Consider the following 15,001-nt stretch of genomic DNA (forward strand, 5'->3'; position numbering starts at 1 on the left):
CCCCCCCCCAAGTGTCCCCTTCCTTTTTTGGGTTGGCTCAAACTTTTGAAGAATTTTTCTCTTCTTCCTCCCCCCAGCGTGACACTTTACTCATCTCCTATGTTTGTATCTCCTTTCAAACACTGGTAGGCACGAACCGCAGAGGGAGCCCTGTAGGTAGCCCTTATATTGGGAACCTAGTAGAGTCTGTTTTTCCCATCCACCTCTGTTACTTAGGGTCTAGGGATAGAGAGAACCAGCCCACAGGCTCGTTTTCCATTTTACAAGGATTAGGTTGTTCAGACCATAGGAATCCTTTTTGCCTTGAGTGGTGTCCTCCTTCCATCTGAATGGAGTTATTATTTTGCCTTCCTTTTATGCGGCTCTGATGCATCTCAAGGTGCTTTTCACTGTTTGGATGTGGTTAGGGCTTCCGGTTACAGCTTCCTTATGACTATCGTATTCTCGATTTTTTTTTTTTTTTTTTTAGGCCTCGCAGGGGCTCCCTGCATCTCTCTTCACGTTTGCTAGACTTAACCTTGACGGGGATAATGCATACTTACCATGTCATGAGTAAGACTCCTTATCCCCTGGTAAATGTTTACTCTACTAGTTCCATCAGTGCCTCTTAAACTTTAGGCATCTGCTCTGTAGATTCGTAGATCGTCACCTGGTCTTCTGTTCACAAGTTCTCTAAATTTTTACTTGGAATCAGCTCAGCTTATCTGTAAACAGTTGATTTCATGGCATATGCATCCGTTATATTGGTAGGCTTAACTGCCCGTAGTACCACTTTGTTTAAGTTATTCAGAGTGGTCTGGTTCAGGTCCTTGTCAAAGGATATGGCTTTGTAGAGCAGGTTATGTTGTATCCTTTCCAATGGGTACTGATACTGTGGCCAGTGCTTTTACAATGTCCTGGGAAGTACAGCAGACTAGTAGATGTGAGATGGCCCCCTAGTGGTCTTGTTGTAGAAACACCCCAGACTAGAGACTGCATTAGAGGGTCCTGCATAAAGGAAGAGAATTAGGGAAGCCTGCCATTTAGCCCCTCTTCCTTTAGCAGCCAGCCCAGGGTAGGAGGAAGACTTTTGGGGACCTCCTTCTATAATCAGGACAGTGCTCCCTCAACTTCACTGGACATCTATAGACTTTTACTGATAGGTGCCCATTCAACTGGTTCACCAGTTGCTTCTTTGCTTTGCTGTTTATGCTCGGGATCCCATTCTTTCTTTTCTGTTCAGGGCCCTGCCTTTCAGCCTAGAGTCAGACTCTGCCCTGATACATGTGAAGGACATGGAGGCTAATTCATCTAGTTAAGCTAGGGTATAGGTTCTTTGGTTAGATGTCTTTTTGTTTTCCTTTTTTACTGCATAACTGTTCATTCATGAATTTGAGCTGGATCTTAACTGGGTATAGTTATATCTTTTATATGTGTCAATCCATACTTTTCTTAGAGCACCCTTTGGGATTTCCTTTAGGTGTTTGTCATCTGCTATGCCAGCAGTTGTTTGGGCTCATACTCTTTTCAATGTCTCTGCAGAGGCTCACTCTTCACATCAGGGATCAGGGACTCTTACAGCCTAGACATGTCCTTTTAAGTTCCCAGTAGATGAGACCCCCTCCTGGGTGGCATTACCTCTGCATGGGTAGGCCCGAGAGCTATCCCTCTAGGGCAGGGATGTCCAAACTCCGGCCCTCCAGCTGTGGTGAAACTACAAATCCCATGAAGCATCTCTCTCCGGGAGTCATGTCTGTGGCTGTGAGAATCTTGCAAAGCCTCATGGCATTCGTAGTTCCACCACACCTGGAGAGCCGCAGTTTGGACATCCCTGCTCTAGGGTATTTATTCACGCCTTCATTGAGGTGATGGTGCTCATTATGTATGGTGGTCCTTACAAGGATAGTGGCAGGGCGTACTTATCCCTCCTTACCCTTTCTCTAACCATGACTCTATCCCCAGCCCTACCCAAACCCTAGTCTTTTCCCCTAACCCTAAGAATACCCTTACCCTACTCTGGGTCTAACCCTACCCCATAGGTATATGGCAAATAGGTTAGTATCTCACATCGGTGGCCTTTCTGAGAAATTGAGGGGGCACCAAGTCTGAGACCCTGCAGTATTATTGGTCTTATCAGTTTTCTGGGCTGTAGCTATTTGGACGATTTGTCTGCCTCCAACATTATACTTAAAGGGTATGGCAGACGTACTCAGCGGATTCCACCTAGTTACAGGGTGTATGGTCTCAGTCAGGACCTTCTTCTTGTCTAATAAGTGGGGGCTGCCACAGGTGGATTTATTTGTGGTGTGCAGCTACTTGTTCTCTCTAGCTTAAGCCTTCCCTCCTTAGGTCCTGCTTCCAAGTGTTCTCAAGAAGATCAGGGTGGGTCTGTGCAAACTGATTCTCATCGCCCCATATTGGCCGAGGAGGTCATGATTCCCTGTCCTCCCAAGGCTTGACTTTAGCAGGACCTCTCCTGTTTTCCTATCCTATCTTCCTTAGCTTTAGTAGTTCCTCCCATGTTAGGGAAGAACTTCACTTGTCCATATAGTCACTGTACAGGACATTCTCTAGCACTGAGGGATAGACACACTTTAGTATAGTGGATACTGTCCTGTTAGCTTTTTTTTTTTCTCCAGTATGTGGCTTTTTTATGTTCAGTGGACTTCCATCAGAGTATCAGAGTAATCTTTCACTCTCTCCTGGCATCTTTCCCTTCCCTCTAAAGCATGCACTAGTCACCTCAATACCCCTCAGTGGACCCTACCAACCTCAACAATCTCAGACCAAACTAATTTATCCCATTCATCTCCAAACTCCTAGAAGCCTTTTCTACAGCCGCCTGAGCCGACACTTCGCTGATAACCTTCTCGACCCCTTACAGTCCGGCTTTCGCCCCCTACACTCCACTGAAACCACCCACCTAAAACTCCCTAATGACTAACTGCTAAAAACAATGGCCACTACTCCTTACTCTTGCGATTAGACCCTTCTGCTGCTTTTGACACTGTTGACCACTTGCTCCTCAAAAAGCTCCCCTCGTTTGGCCTACAAGACTCTGCTCTCTCATGGTTCTCCTCCTACCTATCTAAGCGCTCCTGTAGTGTCACCTAAAAAATGTACTCCTCCCCTCCTCTTCCTCTTTCTGTAGGGGTCCCCCCAAGGCTCTGTCCTTAGACTCCACAACTTGCCCCCTCAGTATCCTTGCATGTCGCTAATCTACTAACTGACATATCAGTCTGGATGTCACGACACTTACTAAACCTCAACTGTTCAAAAACTGAGCTCATGATATTTCCTCCTGCCCGTGCACCTTCCCCCAACTTTTCCTGTGAGATTGATAACACCGCTATCCAACCCTCCCATGTCAAGGTCCTAGCTGTCATCCTTGACTCAGACCTCACCTTTCTTCCCCACATCCAATCACTATCCAAATCCTGCCGCCTTCACCTTCGTAACATCTCCAAAATATGCCCCTTCCTCACCAATAAAACCACAAAATTACTAATTCACTCACTTGTTATCTCTTGTCTTGACTATTGCATCTCCCTCCTCATTGGCCTACCACTACACAGGCTATCCCCCCTTCCATCTATAATGAATGCAGCTGCTAGACTCATTCACCTAACAAACTGCTCAGTGTCTGTAACCCCCCTTTGCCAATCCCTGCACTGGCTTCCAATAGCCCAAAGGATAAAATTCAAAATATTACCAAGGACTTACAAAGCCATCCACAACTCTGCCCCCGGCTATATATCATACCTAGTCTCAAAGTATCACCCTAACTGTCCCCTCCGCTCTCCCAAAGACCTCCTGCTTTTCAGCTCCTTTGTCAACTCCTCCCATGCTCGTCTCCGGAACTTCTTTAGAGTCTCTCCCGTCATCTGGAACTCTTTACCCCAACCTGTCGGTCTATCTCCCAGTCTGACTGCCTTTAGGCAATCCCTTAAGACTCATCTCTTCAGGTAAGCCTATCCCACCTCAAACTAAACACTCAACCATCTTGTCTTCAAACAATTAATCCCCAGACACCTTCCTTTTAGATTGTAAGCCCTCTCCTTGCCATCTTGTCTTGAACTGTATTGTGATTTTAATGTCTTTAAAAGCGCCGCGCAAACTGTTTTCGCTATATAAAGCCTGTATAATAATAATCTCCACTGGTTGCTCCTCATGCTGAACTCTTAGCCTGTATGTATCTACTTTACTACACAATGCTCTCTCTGAAGTTCTTGCAGGGGAGTCTTTCCTTTTCTCACTGTTTTTTTTGTTTGTGCACATTATCATATTTTTATGCTATTGTTTTTAGGGGGTGAGAAGGGGTCCACCTCGAAGAATTGTATTAACACCTAGCAAACTACATATATTCCCTTTACAGGGATTGTGATCTAGAGCTGCAGCTAACGATTATTTTCAAAATCGATTAGTTAGCCGATTAGTTAGCCGATTATTAAGTTCGATCGGTTAATCGGATAAAAAATAAAATAGATTTTTTAAAATGGCTCCAGTGATGGGACTACTAGTTTGTATTGAGATTGTAGTCCATTACAGGAGCAAGCTTGGAGCGGTGGAAGTAAAAAAGAAAAAAAGTGTGGTGTGCAATATAGTGAAATGGAAAGTGTAAAATTATACAGCAATGAATGCAGAATGGCACCGGCTATAGAGGACTACAAAACCCAGCAATACATTATACAATAAAGTGTATAATGTAAAAAAAAAAAAAGTGTGGTGTGCAATATAGTGAAATGGAAAGTGTAAAATTATACAGCAATGAATGCAGAATGGCACCGGCTATAGAGGACTACAAAACCCAGCAATACATTATACAATAAAGTGTATAATGTATTGCTGGGATTTGTATTCCCATGTATAATATACAGCCCAATGTACCATCAGCTATATGGGAATACAAATCCCAGCAATACATTATAGAGCACCATGTTTGGGAAAGTGTAGGCTTACCTGAGCAGTCTTCCAGCAACTTGCTTCTGAGATCGGGCCTGTCTATCGGCGGCTGTCATCCCCCCGCCCCCGCTCCCCCTTACTTCTTCTCTCCGCGTCCCTGTGCCAATCGTGGATGTGGGCGGCGAGCGTGAAGCGGGGAGAATGTGCGGCGTGTGTATGCGGGCAGGCGGGTCTGGCAGCGGCGAGCATGAGGTGGGGAGGAGGTGCGGCACACAGCATGTGTGGAGCCGTGAACAGGGCCAACTAATCAGAAGCCGATTATTCGATGATTGAAAAGGTTGACAACTTTTTCAATCATCGATTATCTCGATGTTGCAGCCCTATTGTGATCTATGTTTGTTCCTTTTTGATAAGGCCTGAGTTTTTCTGCATTACTGTATGTTTCCCTTTTCTGGTTTCTTTAAAGCCAAGGACTGAAAGGTATTCTGAACAATTTCAAAGTGGAATTAGAGTTACAAAATATGGGACAAACTGAACGAAAGTGTATTAACATACAATGCACCATCTAAGCCTTGAGATATTTAACCTCTTGTTAGAACAGACAATGTTCAAATCTAAATTAAAACTGATAAGATCTGCTAGCGCAATACATGGGTTACAGGTATGGTAAACATAACTCCACAGCCCCCTCCATAACATTACATAGCAATGGAGAGCTAGGTACACGCAAAAATGGTAGGCAGCTTTTTTTGTTTGTTTTTTGTTAAATATGCTATGCGAATGGGAATATGTAACAAATAAAAAGTAGGTGTTATGCTTTAACCCCTTCGTGACTGACGACGTACAGTGTACGTCGCCAGCATCGGGGCTGTTTAAACAGACTCCCGGCGACTTTTGAGGCAACCATTTTAAGTAGGTGAGCAGTAGCAGCCTTCATGTTTTTCTTATATCATGTTTATTCAAATATACTTTCTTTGAAAGGTGAAACAGCTACGTTTAGAACGTGAACGAGAAAAAGCTATGAGAGAGCAGGAGCTGGAGATGCTACAGCGAGAAAAAGAAGCTGAGCACTTTAAGACTTGGGAGGAACAGGAAGACAATTTTCATCTTCAACAAGCAAAACTCAGGTCTGTTTTGTAATTATCTTAATTCTATAGAAATCGAGTGGCTTTTGTATTGACTGTTATCTAGATTTTGCATATTAATGTAGTTCAATGAAAGCTGGCGTGCAGGCAAACTGCTGCTAAATGAGTTGTAATTCCATTCAGCTAGTCTTGTGATTGAGGTACCAGAGGGACCTCTTCATCTTCGCTTCCTCTCTGGGCAGGGCGGTCCTTACTGATGCAGCGATATTGTGATGACAAAATACAGTGCTACTGAAAACCCCTTGACAAATGTAAAGATAAATATTATTACAACAAATATAAAAAGAAACACAAAAAATCATAAATCACTATTCAATTAAATGACAGCAGTGGATTAATTCATAAAAAGTCCATACACTATATTGGTGTTCTTCATAATATCCAGTAGGTGTTGCAAAGTAGGTGCTGATGAATCCACTGTGAGTAAACTGTATCGCCAGTGACACCCACACTCAACGAATGACAAGCAAAGTAAAGAATTCCAAAAGTGCAGAGTTGTAGAGCACAGTGTGCAGAGATCCTTTTCTCCTTTAAAGGAGAACAATGAGGTGAAAAAGTTGTCAACTTTTTCAATAATCGATTAATCGGCTTCCGATCAGTTGGCCCTGTACACAGCTCCACACACGCTGCACCTCCTCCCCACCTCACACTACCTTCTCATTTTCATATTCTTCAGGTCTTTATGGACTTTTTTAAAATGCTGAGATATACTATGTTTCTCAGAACCCTTTTTTAATATTATTTACATGTTTCTTTACTCTTACAGTTAACTTTCTCGTGTCATAGAAAATTAAGTTCTTAATCTCATAAGTTGTTACTGTCTTAATGTATTTAAACTGGGTCAATTTCCTAGTGGCATTCTTAATGGTATACATGTAGAAACTGGTAGCCGATACAGCAATCATCCTAATAAATGCTTTATTTTAAAATGGCATAAACAGTCTTCTGTATATGGCCTGTATATAGCTTGACATGCAGCTAAACCCTCTTATTCTGCAATAAGCCAAACTTGATGAAATCTTGAAGCCTTATTAACAAAACAGGGTGGGTGAAACAGGTGAAAAAGAACATGAAAACATACAATCAATATATGAACATATAAATAGAGTGATAGCTCACAAATATAAAGATAAACAAGTCCGTCCCTACCAGCGATGCTGCCATATGGGGAATCTGGGTGTTTACTCCAAACATTGGCTCAGGATGGCATTAGATCCGCGCCTCGGTTCCAAGATGGAGTCTGAGTTCCCAGAATGCACTTGTTAATTTCTTCTTGGGCTGAAGGTTGTTTGGAATTTTTTTTTAAAGGAAAGGTAGTCAAAGTTCACTGTAAATAGAGATATTTTCTTAGCACCATCTTGTGGCCAATTTTGAGAAGTCAGGTAGGCAAGGCAATAAATCTAATGCATGTAAGGGAGAACAAACAGCATACAAAAAACTGCTGACATGTTTCAGCCCTTGCTGCGGGTGTTGACTAATTAGATCTAGCTGCCCATAGACTAACACTGGGCTTCTGATCAGATGTGCCTGAAAAGCTGACATGCGGACCTGAATGGAATGCATGTGCGAAAGGGTTCCTAGGAGAAAAAAGATATCTGAATCCCTGTACATTGTGCCATACAATGTTGTAGTTTATTAGGTGTCACTCTGGTGAGTGTAGGTGTCATTGAAGTTACAGTTTGCTCACTGTGGATTCATCAGCACTGATGTGGTGTTTGCAGCACCTATAGGATATGATGAAGAACACGGACATTGACATATCACATTATATTTTTAGGCAGCGGTAGTTCAAAAGCTGCACAGAACTCACTTATTAAATGTCTCTTTCTTCATGGAGTGAAGTTTTTGTTCTGCAACCATGGAGATTTTTGATTTCTGATACATGAGCGGCGTCAGAGCGGAGAGAACGTCTGGTCCTGCAGATGCGCGCATGAGGGGGGATCGAGAGCTGAACGGAGGATCAGATTGGAGCAGGTGACTGAACGAGAGAGAGAGAGAGAGAGAGAGAGAGAGAGAGAGAGAGAGAGAGAGAGAGAGACTAGTAACGAGATCCTCTATCGGCTGAGCTTTCAGAAACAGGAGCGAGCGAGTGAGGGAGTTGATTGATTGGCTGTGACCGGGTCAGGCGGCTGAGGGAAGAGAAGGAGGGAGAGAGATTGCATGCAAGTGGCTGGAGGACTGATTGGCTGAGAGTAAGCATGGTGAGCTGAAATAATTGTTGGTGATTGATTGCACTGAATTGAACTAATTTTGAATGTATAATTCAGAATGTAGAGTTGTGTTAGCCTGTATGAAGCAGATGGTGAAACTAGTTGGATTGATGGCAGCGCCTCCTTCCAAAGAGTATCCTCCAGTGGTCCCAAATCCAATTCCCACCCCTCTTAACATTTCAAGGGTGATTTACATAAAACCCCTGGTAATAAATGTAAGCACATTCTTGAAATCACCCCCTTGTCACAGTTACTTGAAAAAACATATCTATCACCATATTCGAACTGATACACACATCACCTATTCCAGAATGTACAGTAATGTCAGTTGTAAGTATTTATCAAACTGGAAATTTGACAATGAATACAACATTTGTAAATACTGAAATGATCGTAATGTACCTTGATCATAATTTTGTGTGAATGTCAAAATCCCCGCTCGTTTCCACACCCCAAAACCCTGCAGTTTGCACACCTGATACACTTCCCCATTTTCCCATAGTGGAGTATATATTGTAAACATAGAAATACCCAGTAGACTTTTGGTTAATCTCCACACTTTACCAATTAACCTTATAGTGGATAAAAATTCCTTCACGTAAAATAAAAAGCAATTAATTTTGTAGGACCTGCGATAATTATGAAAATGTTTGTCAAATCAATATTAAATCAATGAAAAATACACAAATGGATGAAAGCAAACTAAAATCAGTATCAGTGGCCAAAACAAATACTTTTCCGACTAAATCTAAAAGATAAACTGTATTGAGTTAATATTTGTAAAATTTAAATTGCGCCATTTTTATGAAATGGTAAAAAAAGTTAAGTAAAGCAAAACTGTAAATAAGCAACTTATGTAAAAAATCGGTTGTGCGTTGGTGTGTGTGTTGTGATGCCTTGTGAGGGCTGCGGGCTTCCTTTAGTGGATGCTTCCCTTTCCCCTCTGTGCGGCCTGTACACGTGCGCCCCTTTCCCAGTCGCTATTTCTCCCCTCGGGGTCCTCGGTGGGGGTGGTCAGTACCGTGGGTACTGTGCTGTCCTTAGAAGTGTTTTCGTTCACTATTGACGGTTTTAGGACTCACGTTGAACACGTGTTGACACAGAGGCCTCCTAGGAAGTGCACTCTGCTGTCGCCTTCTCCTGTTCTTTTGGGGGAGTCGGAAGAGGAGGGGGAGATTTCTGCGGGTCGACTCATCCGAACCCAGGGGGATTCTTCCCAGCCGGATTCAGGAAGAGAAGAGTCGGCGGCCACACTTATGGTTCAGGACTTATGGACCGACTTAGTCTTTCTTGGTTCCAAAGCGTTTCTGTTCGCTATCCGTTTGAGGAGCCTTTTTTTACTAAGTGGGTGTGTCCTCCGACGGTGGATCCTTTGGTCTCGTTCCTAAACAAAGCTACTGTCATTCCGGTGGAAGATTCTCCTTTTTCGGGATCCCATTGATAGGAAGTATGTGTTCCGTCTCAGGTGCTCTCATGCGTCCGGTTTTGGCCTTGGCTTTGGTCTCTCAGACCTTGATGGAATGGGCGAAGATGTTGCACCAGGACCTCCCAGGAGAAAGCGTTCCTCTCTCCTATGTTGAGGTGGCGGAACAGTGCAGTGCCTGAAGTACGTTTGCATTTCGGCTTTGGATGCTGCGCCGTTGGCTGATTAAATCCCAAGAAGGCTCTGGCAGAGCTTCCCTTTACAGGGGCTACGCTGGATGAGATCATTAAGGATCTGACGGGCGGTAAGAGTACTTTCTACCTCAGGCTAGGAAGCCTAAGGAACAATGTCAGAAGCCTGGTCCTTCCTTCTCTGCTCATAAGCGGTCTTTTTGGCCCCCTCTGTTCTCTGAGTAGGGCACAAAGTTGTCCAAGCCTCCCCCTTCCCAAGCCACCAAGCGTCCCTGGCAACTTAAAGTGACCTTAAACCCTCAGATTTTTTTACATGAAACAATACTGTAATGCAGGGGTGCCCATAAGGTCGATCGCGATCTACCAGTCGATCGCAAAGCTATCGCTGGTAGATCGCGGGTCGACTCCCTGTCCCACGCTCCGTGTACCCGAATGTGTCAGACGCTAAAGCATCCGACACATTCGTCTCTCCCCTCCTGTCTGAAGCGGCCAATAACCTTTCCTACCGCACGTAGCGTAGGTGGCCGCCTCTACCCGCACAGACACAGACACACTTTGTCCACACACTCGGCCCGCCCCTCCGTCTTCGTCAGCGTCCAATAATCATTGCCTCCCGCACGTAGTGGCATCGGCTGCTCCTCCCTCTCAGTGTGCACGTTTGACTGGCCCCTCCCCGCCCATAACTTTGGACACCTCTGACCTGCTCCAGTCTGCAGCATCAAGCACGTTGGGACCACACCTGAAGAGCCAGAAGCAGGTAGGCTATTGGCTTGAGTGGGATCTGACAGTATAGTTAAGGGGCTGCACAGCTAAGACTTCTAAAGCCTCCTTCACACCATCATCAGTGTGTTCCGGCGCTATTGTGGCCGGAATGTACCGGATCGCATTGCGGCCGGCTCAGTTTGTTGTGGGGTGGGAGGGGGTGTTGTGATGTGTTGGAAGTGAATGGCACCGCAGCCATGCCCTCCGGCCGCAATGCGATCTGCCGCACGGAAACGAAAGGCACATCAATGCCTGCGGTCCGGTCAGAAAAAAATAGTGCTAGCAGCATTTTTTCTGACTAGACCGGATCGCAGGCACTGATGTGTGTTTCCGTGTGGCCGATCGCATTGCGGTCGAAGGGCGTGGCTGCGATGCCATTCACTTCAACACACTGCCACACCCCCTCCCACCACACAACAAACTGAGCCGGCCGCAATGCGATCCAGTGCGTTCCGTCCACAATAGCGCCAGAACACACTGAGGATGGTGTGAATTAGGCTGGTTCACACCACAAACAGTGCGTTTCAGAGCGGTCAGGCACTGGAACGCACTGTATTGCACTCTGGTCGGTTGCCTGCGTTCAGGGGGCGATCACCCGAACGCGTGGCCCATTAGTGCCTGTGTTCCGGTCTAGTGCGATCTGCAAAAATGTGCCACGCGTTCAGGTGAAGGTTATGCAATACGGGTGGGGGGCATGGCTATGGTGACATTAACTTCAATGCATTGCCACGCCCCCTCCCTCACCTGAACGCAGATAATGCCTGAATCAAAGAATGCAATGTTTTAGAACGGTATTTAGGGTTTATTTACACAAGTTACAGTACAGTGCGTTCCAGCGTCTTTAGCTGCTGGAACGCACTGTACCGCATGGTAAACTCCCCCTGTGTTCTGGGCTGGGCCGTGGTGGTGAATTCAAGTCACCAAAACGCTGAAACCACAATGTCTGCATTCCAGTCCAATGCGATCGGAAAAAAATAGCGCATGCAGCATTTTTTCCGATCGCACTGGACCAGACCAGAACGCAGGAATTTGGTGCAGGCGAATGCACTGCGGGCGGGGGGGTTCATGGCTGAGGTGATATTGACTTCAGAACGCAGGAGGGAGGTAGATCGTTGGTAGATCTCGTTGGGCTCCTCATTTGAAAAGTAGATCTCAATACAAAAAATTGTGGGCACCCCTGCTGTAATGTGTGCCTTACTGTAATCCATGGTTGTTTCCCTTCTCTTTGCTGCTCTTCCTTTTAAATCCGTATCTCTTCTCATGCTGGGCAGAACTTCTGTTTTGCAGCAAACTGCCTTGTCTCTGGAATGGATACATGGTGTCTGTGTGTAGGTTCACAACCTGAGCCAGCACTACAGGAAGAGGCACTCAGCTGCAAAGGGAAGTTCTCCCCCAGCATGAGAAGAGAGAAGGATTTAAAAGGAAGAGCAGCAAAGAGAAGGGAAACAACCATGGATTACAGTAAGGCACACATTACAGTATTTATGTCAAAAAAATCTGAGGGTTTAATGTCGCTTTAAGTCTTCCAAGCCCCCTTCTGCATGAAGGTCTTCCCCCATTTCTGAGTTCCAGAGTGGGGGGTCGTCTTCAGTTGTTTGCGGATCTTTGGTTGTCTCGCATTTCCAACACCTGGGTGCGGGAGCTGGTTTCTTTTGGTTTGTCTCGTCACAGGGACAGGTTTTTTCCCCCCAACAGGCGCCTCTCTCCGACTTGCGCATCTTCACCGCGTGGTGGCGGTACCTCTTGTCTCAAGGGGTGGTGTCCTCCTCGGAGAGGTTCAAAGGATTTTATTCAAATCTGTTTACCATGCCCAAGAAAGAGGGGATTCAGCCCATCCTGGATCTCAAACGATTGAACACCTTTGTGCGGGTACACAGGTTTCGGATGGAATCTATCAGATCCGTAGTGGCTTGTCTCCATCAGGGGGAACTGCTGGCTTCAATCGACATCAAGGATACCTACCTTCATGTCTCCATTTGTCACTCCCATCAGCGTTCTCTTCGGTTTGCGGTGGGGAAGGAACACTTCCAGTTTGTGGCTCTGCCTTTCGGTCTGTCGTTGGCCCCGGTTCTGGCGTTATGCTGCCGGACAATCTTGATTGTGGGGTATCCAGACGACCTTCTCTTGAAAGCAGAGTCACATTCCTCTCTGGTGGTGGATCTTACGGTCCATGGAGGAGTTCAGATAGATTCTGAAATTCCGGAAGTCCTGCTTGTCTCATCCCTTCGTCCTGGAGTATCTAGGTCTGATTCTGGACACTGTTCTGGCCCGGGTTTTCCTCCCTCTGGGAAAACTTCTCAAACTCTGCATTCACGTCAGGCCATTACGGTCTCGTCGTTGGTCGACTATCCGCTTCTGCATGCAGGTGCTGGGCCTCATGGTAGCCTCCTTCGAGGCGGTGCCTTACGCGCAACATCACACCAGGATTCTACAGAGGGACATCTTGTTGCTGTGGGACAAATCTCCCTTGTCACTGGACAAGGAGTTTTGGCTGTCTCGGGCGACGAGAGTTTCACTCGTTTGTTGGCTTCGGTCTCCAGCTCTTGTGTTGCAGAGGTCTGGTAATGATGACAACAAATCCTGCTTAAGTTCCTTTAAGGGCAGCAAATTCTTCTGTTAAGATTGGTATGGGCCCTGCACTTACCAGTGGCAATAGTGAGGACTTCATGTTTCAGAGTCCTAGTGTAACTTTCAATGGAATGGAAGTTGCCTGGTGGTGTGAATTTGCTCTTCACTCTGAACATAGGTGTGGAGTTTGAGCAATCGCTCATACCTGAACGTCTCAATCTCGAACACAAAAAGATCAAATCTGTTAGGGGAGAAAGAAAGGGCTTTGCCTTGGGCGACCCCTTGTTCTTTGATCGATCTGTTGCTTCTTCCGTTACTGCCGGTAAGCCAGGGATCTACCTTCCTGGTAGTCTTGGTTGACTTGACGAAATGTATTCTATTTGATTTGTCGCTGTTGGTCAGTGTATGCTGAGACGTCAGATTCAATCTTCCTTAGGTCTGCAGCCAGGGTATCCTTGTCAATAGATTTCTCGTTCAGTGATAATTCCACTGCTGTAATTTCATGGTTGATCTGGCAAAGATGTACCTTGACCTCCTCAATCACTAGGAGCAAATAGCTGAGGGAGTTCTGTGTGGAGATCTCACACCATTTTTCTCAGAATTCGGGTCTTTGACAGCCAATAGTGGGCTGATTGGTAATTCGAAAGCCCCTGGGTATCTTCTTTGCTCTGTAATATTCAGACAGAGTCTGGCCATGCAATTGAGATCAACACGTTTCTTTCTCAGTCTTCTTACCTCCTTGAGGAGATCTGCAGCTGTATCTGTGCCAAACGCTCTTGCTGTGTCTGAGGGTAACAATATGGCCTCGATCTCTTCATTACTGTATGCCCCTCTGTAGTTAGAGATTGGTGGGCATGCTTATTTATCCATGAACAGATAAAGAGTCCAGGTCTGCTGTAAAAAGCGACGAGGGAGCATAGAGCCGGCTTCCCGGCCAATCAGGAAGCAGAGCACCGCGTCATTGCACGTCGCCGGGCTTCCATGATTGGTCAGCAAACCGGCTCCATGCTTTCTCGTCGCATAGTGACGAGAAGCATGGGCTTCCTGGTTAATTGGGAAGCCGGGTGGCGAGTCTTTACACGCTGCCCGGCTTCCCCGCAAATCAGAAAGCCAGGTGGCGAGTCATTACACGCCGCCTGGCTTCCTGAATGAGACTTCCGGTACTCTGTATTTGGTATCGGTGAGTACCGGGAAAAAAATATCGGTAATCTTACTCGGTACCAAAATACCGGTATCGGTGCATCCCTAGTAATGTACCTTCAGGTTGAATCAATCGCGGGGTGCTGAAATGGGTAAAGCCAGAATCCAGATATTTGTTCATTGGAAGATATACCATCGCACGTGGAAGGCATACTTTGCCTGTTGTGAGGCGGAGGGTCTGTGTCCGTGTTTTTTTCTCTGTGAGCAGAATTCTTGCATTTCTGCAACGTGGGGTAGATCACGGTTTGACCTTGTTAATAGCTATTTTACAGGGGACTTTCAGGGGAACTGTTCTGGTGTAAGTTCATGGTAGGGCTGTAGTTAGCCGATTTTTAATAATTTTAAATCGTATTAAATTTAAAAAAAATAAGTCTTTTATTTAAAATAAAATACACAAATGCAGCGTTACAAACATAGTTTACTTCAGGAAAAAACGGTATGCAATTTAAAAAAAAAATCACACTGCACTGGAACGTTCCAGTGCAGGCGATCACACTCCAAATGGGAGGTGCATTTGGGATCCATTGAAATGAATGGCACCACAACGCACCTCCTGCAGCAAAATTTGTCAGGCCAAAACTGAAAACTGCTTTTCTCACCATATATATATATATATATATA

At 45.5% G+C, this 15,001-nt stretch overlaps 1 protein-coding gene across 1 annotated transcript in view; it reads left to right on the forward strand.

Moving 5' to 3' along the window:
* The window catches only part of CACTIN (cactin, spliceosome C complex subunit), a 143,306-nt gene that overhangs the window by 18,269 nt on the left and 110,036 nt on the right, over positions 1–15,001 (forward strand). The window contains exon 3 of the mRNA XM_018570474.1: positions 5,863–6,008. Within this exon, the coding sequence (XP_018425976.1) occupies positions 5,863–6,008 (146 nt within the window). The remainder of the gene's footprint in view (positions 1–5,862; positions 6,009–15,001) is intronic.

The sequence above is a fragment of the Nanorana parkeri genome, unplaced genomic scaffold (genome assembly GCF_000935625.1).
Source record: "Nanorana parkeri isolate BGI_ZX_2015 unplaced genomic scaffold, ASM93562v1 scaffold1538, whole genome shotgun sequence".
Classification (NCBI taxonomy): Eukaryota; Metazoa; Chordata; class Amphibia; order Anura; family Dicroglossidae; genus Nanorana; species Nanorana parkeri.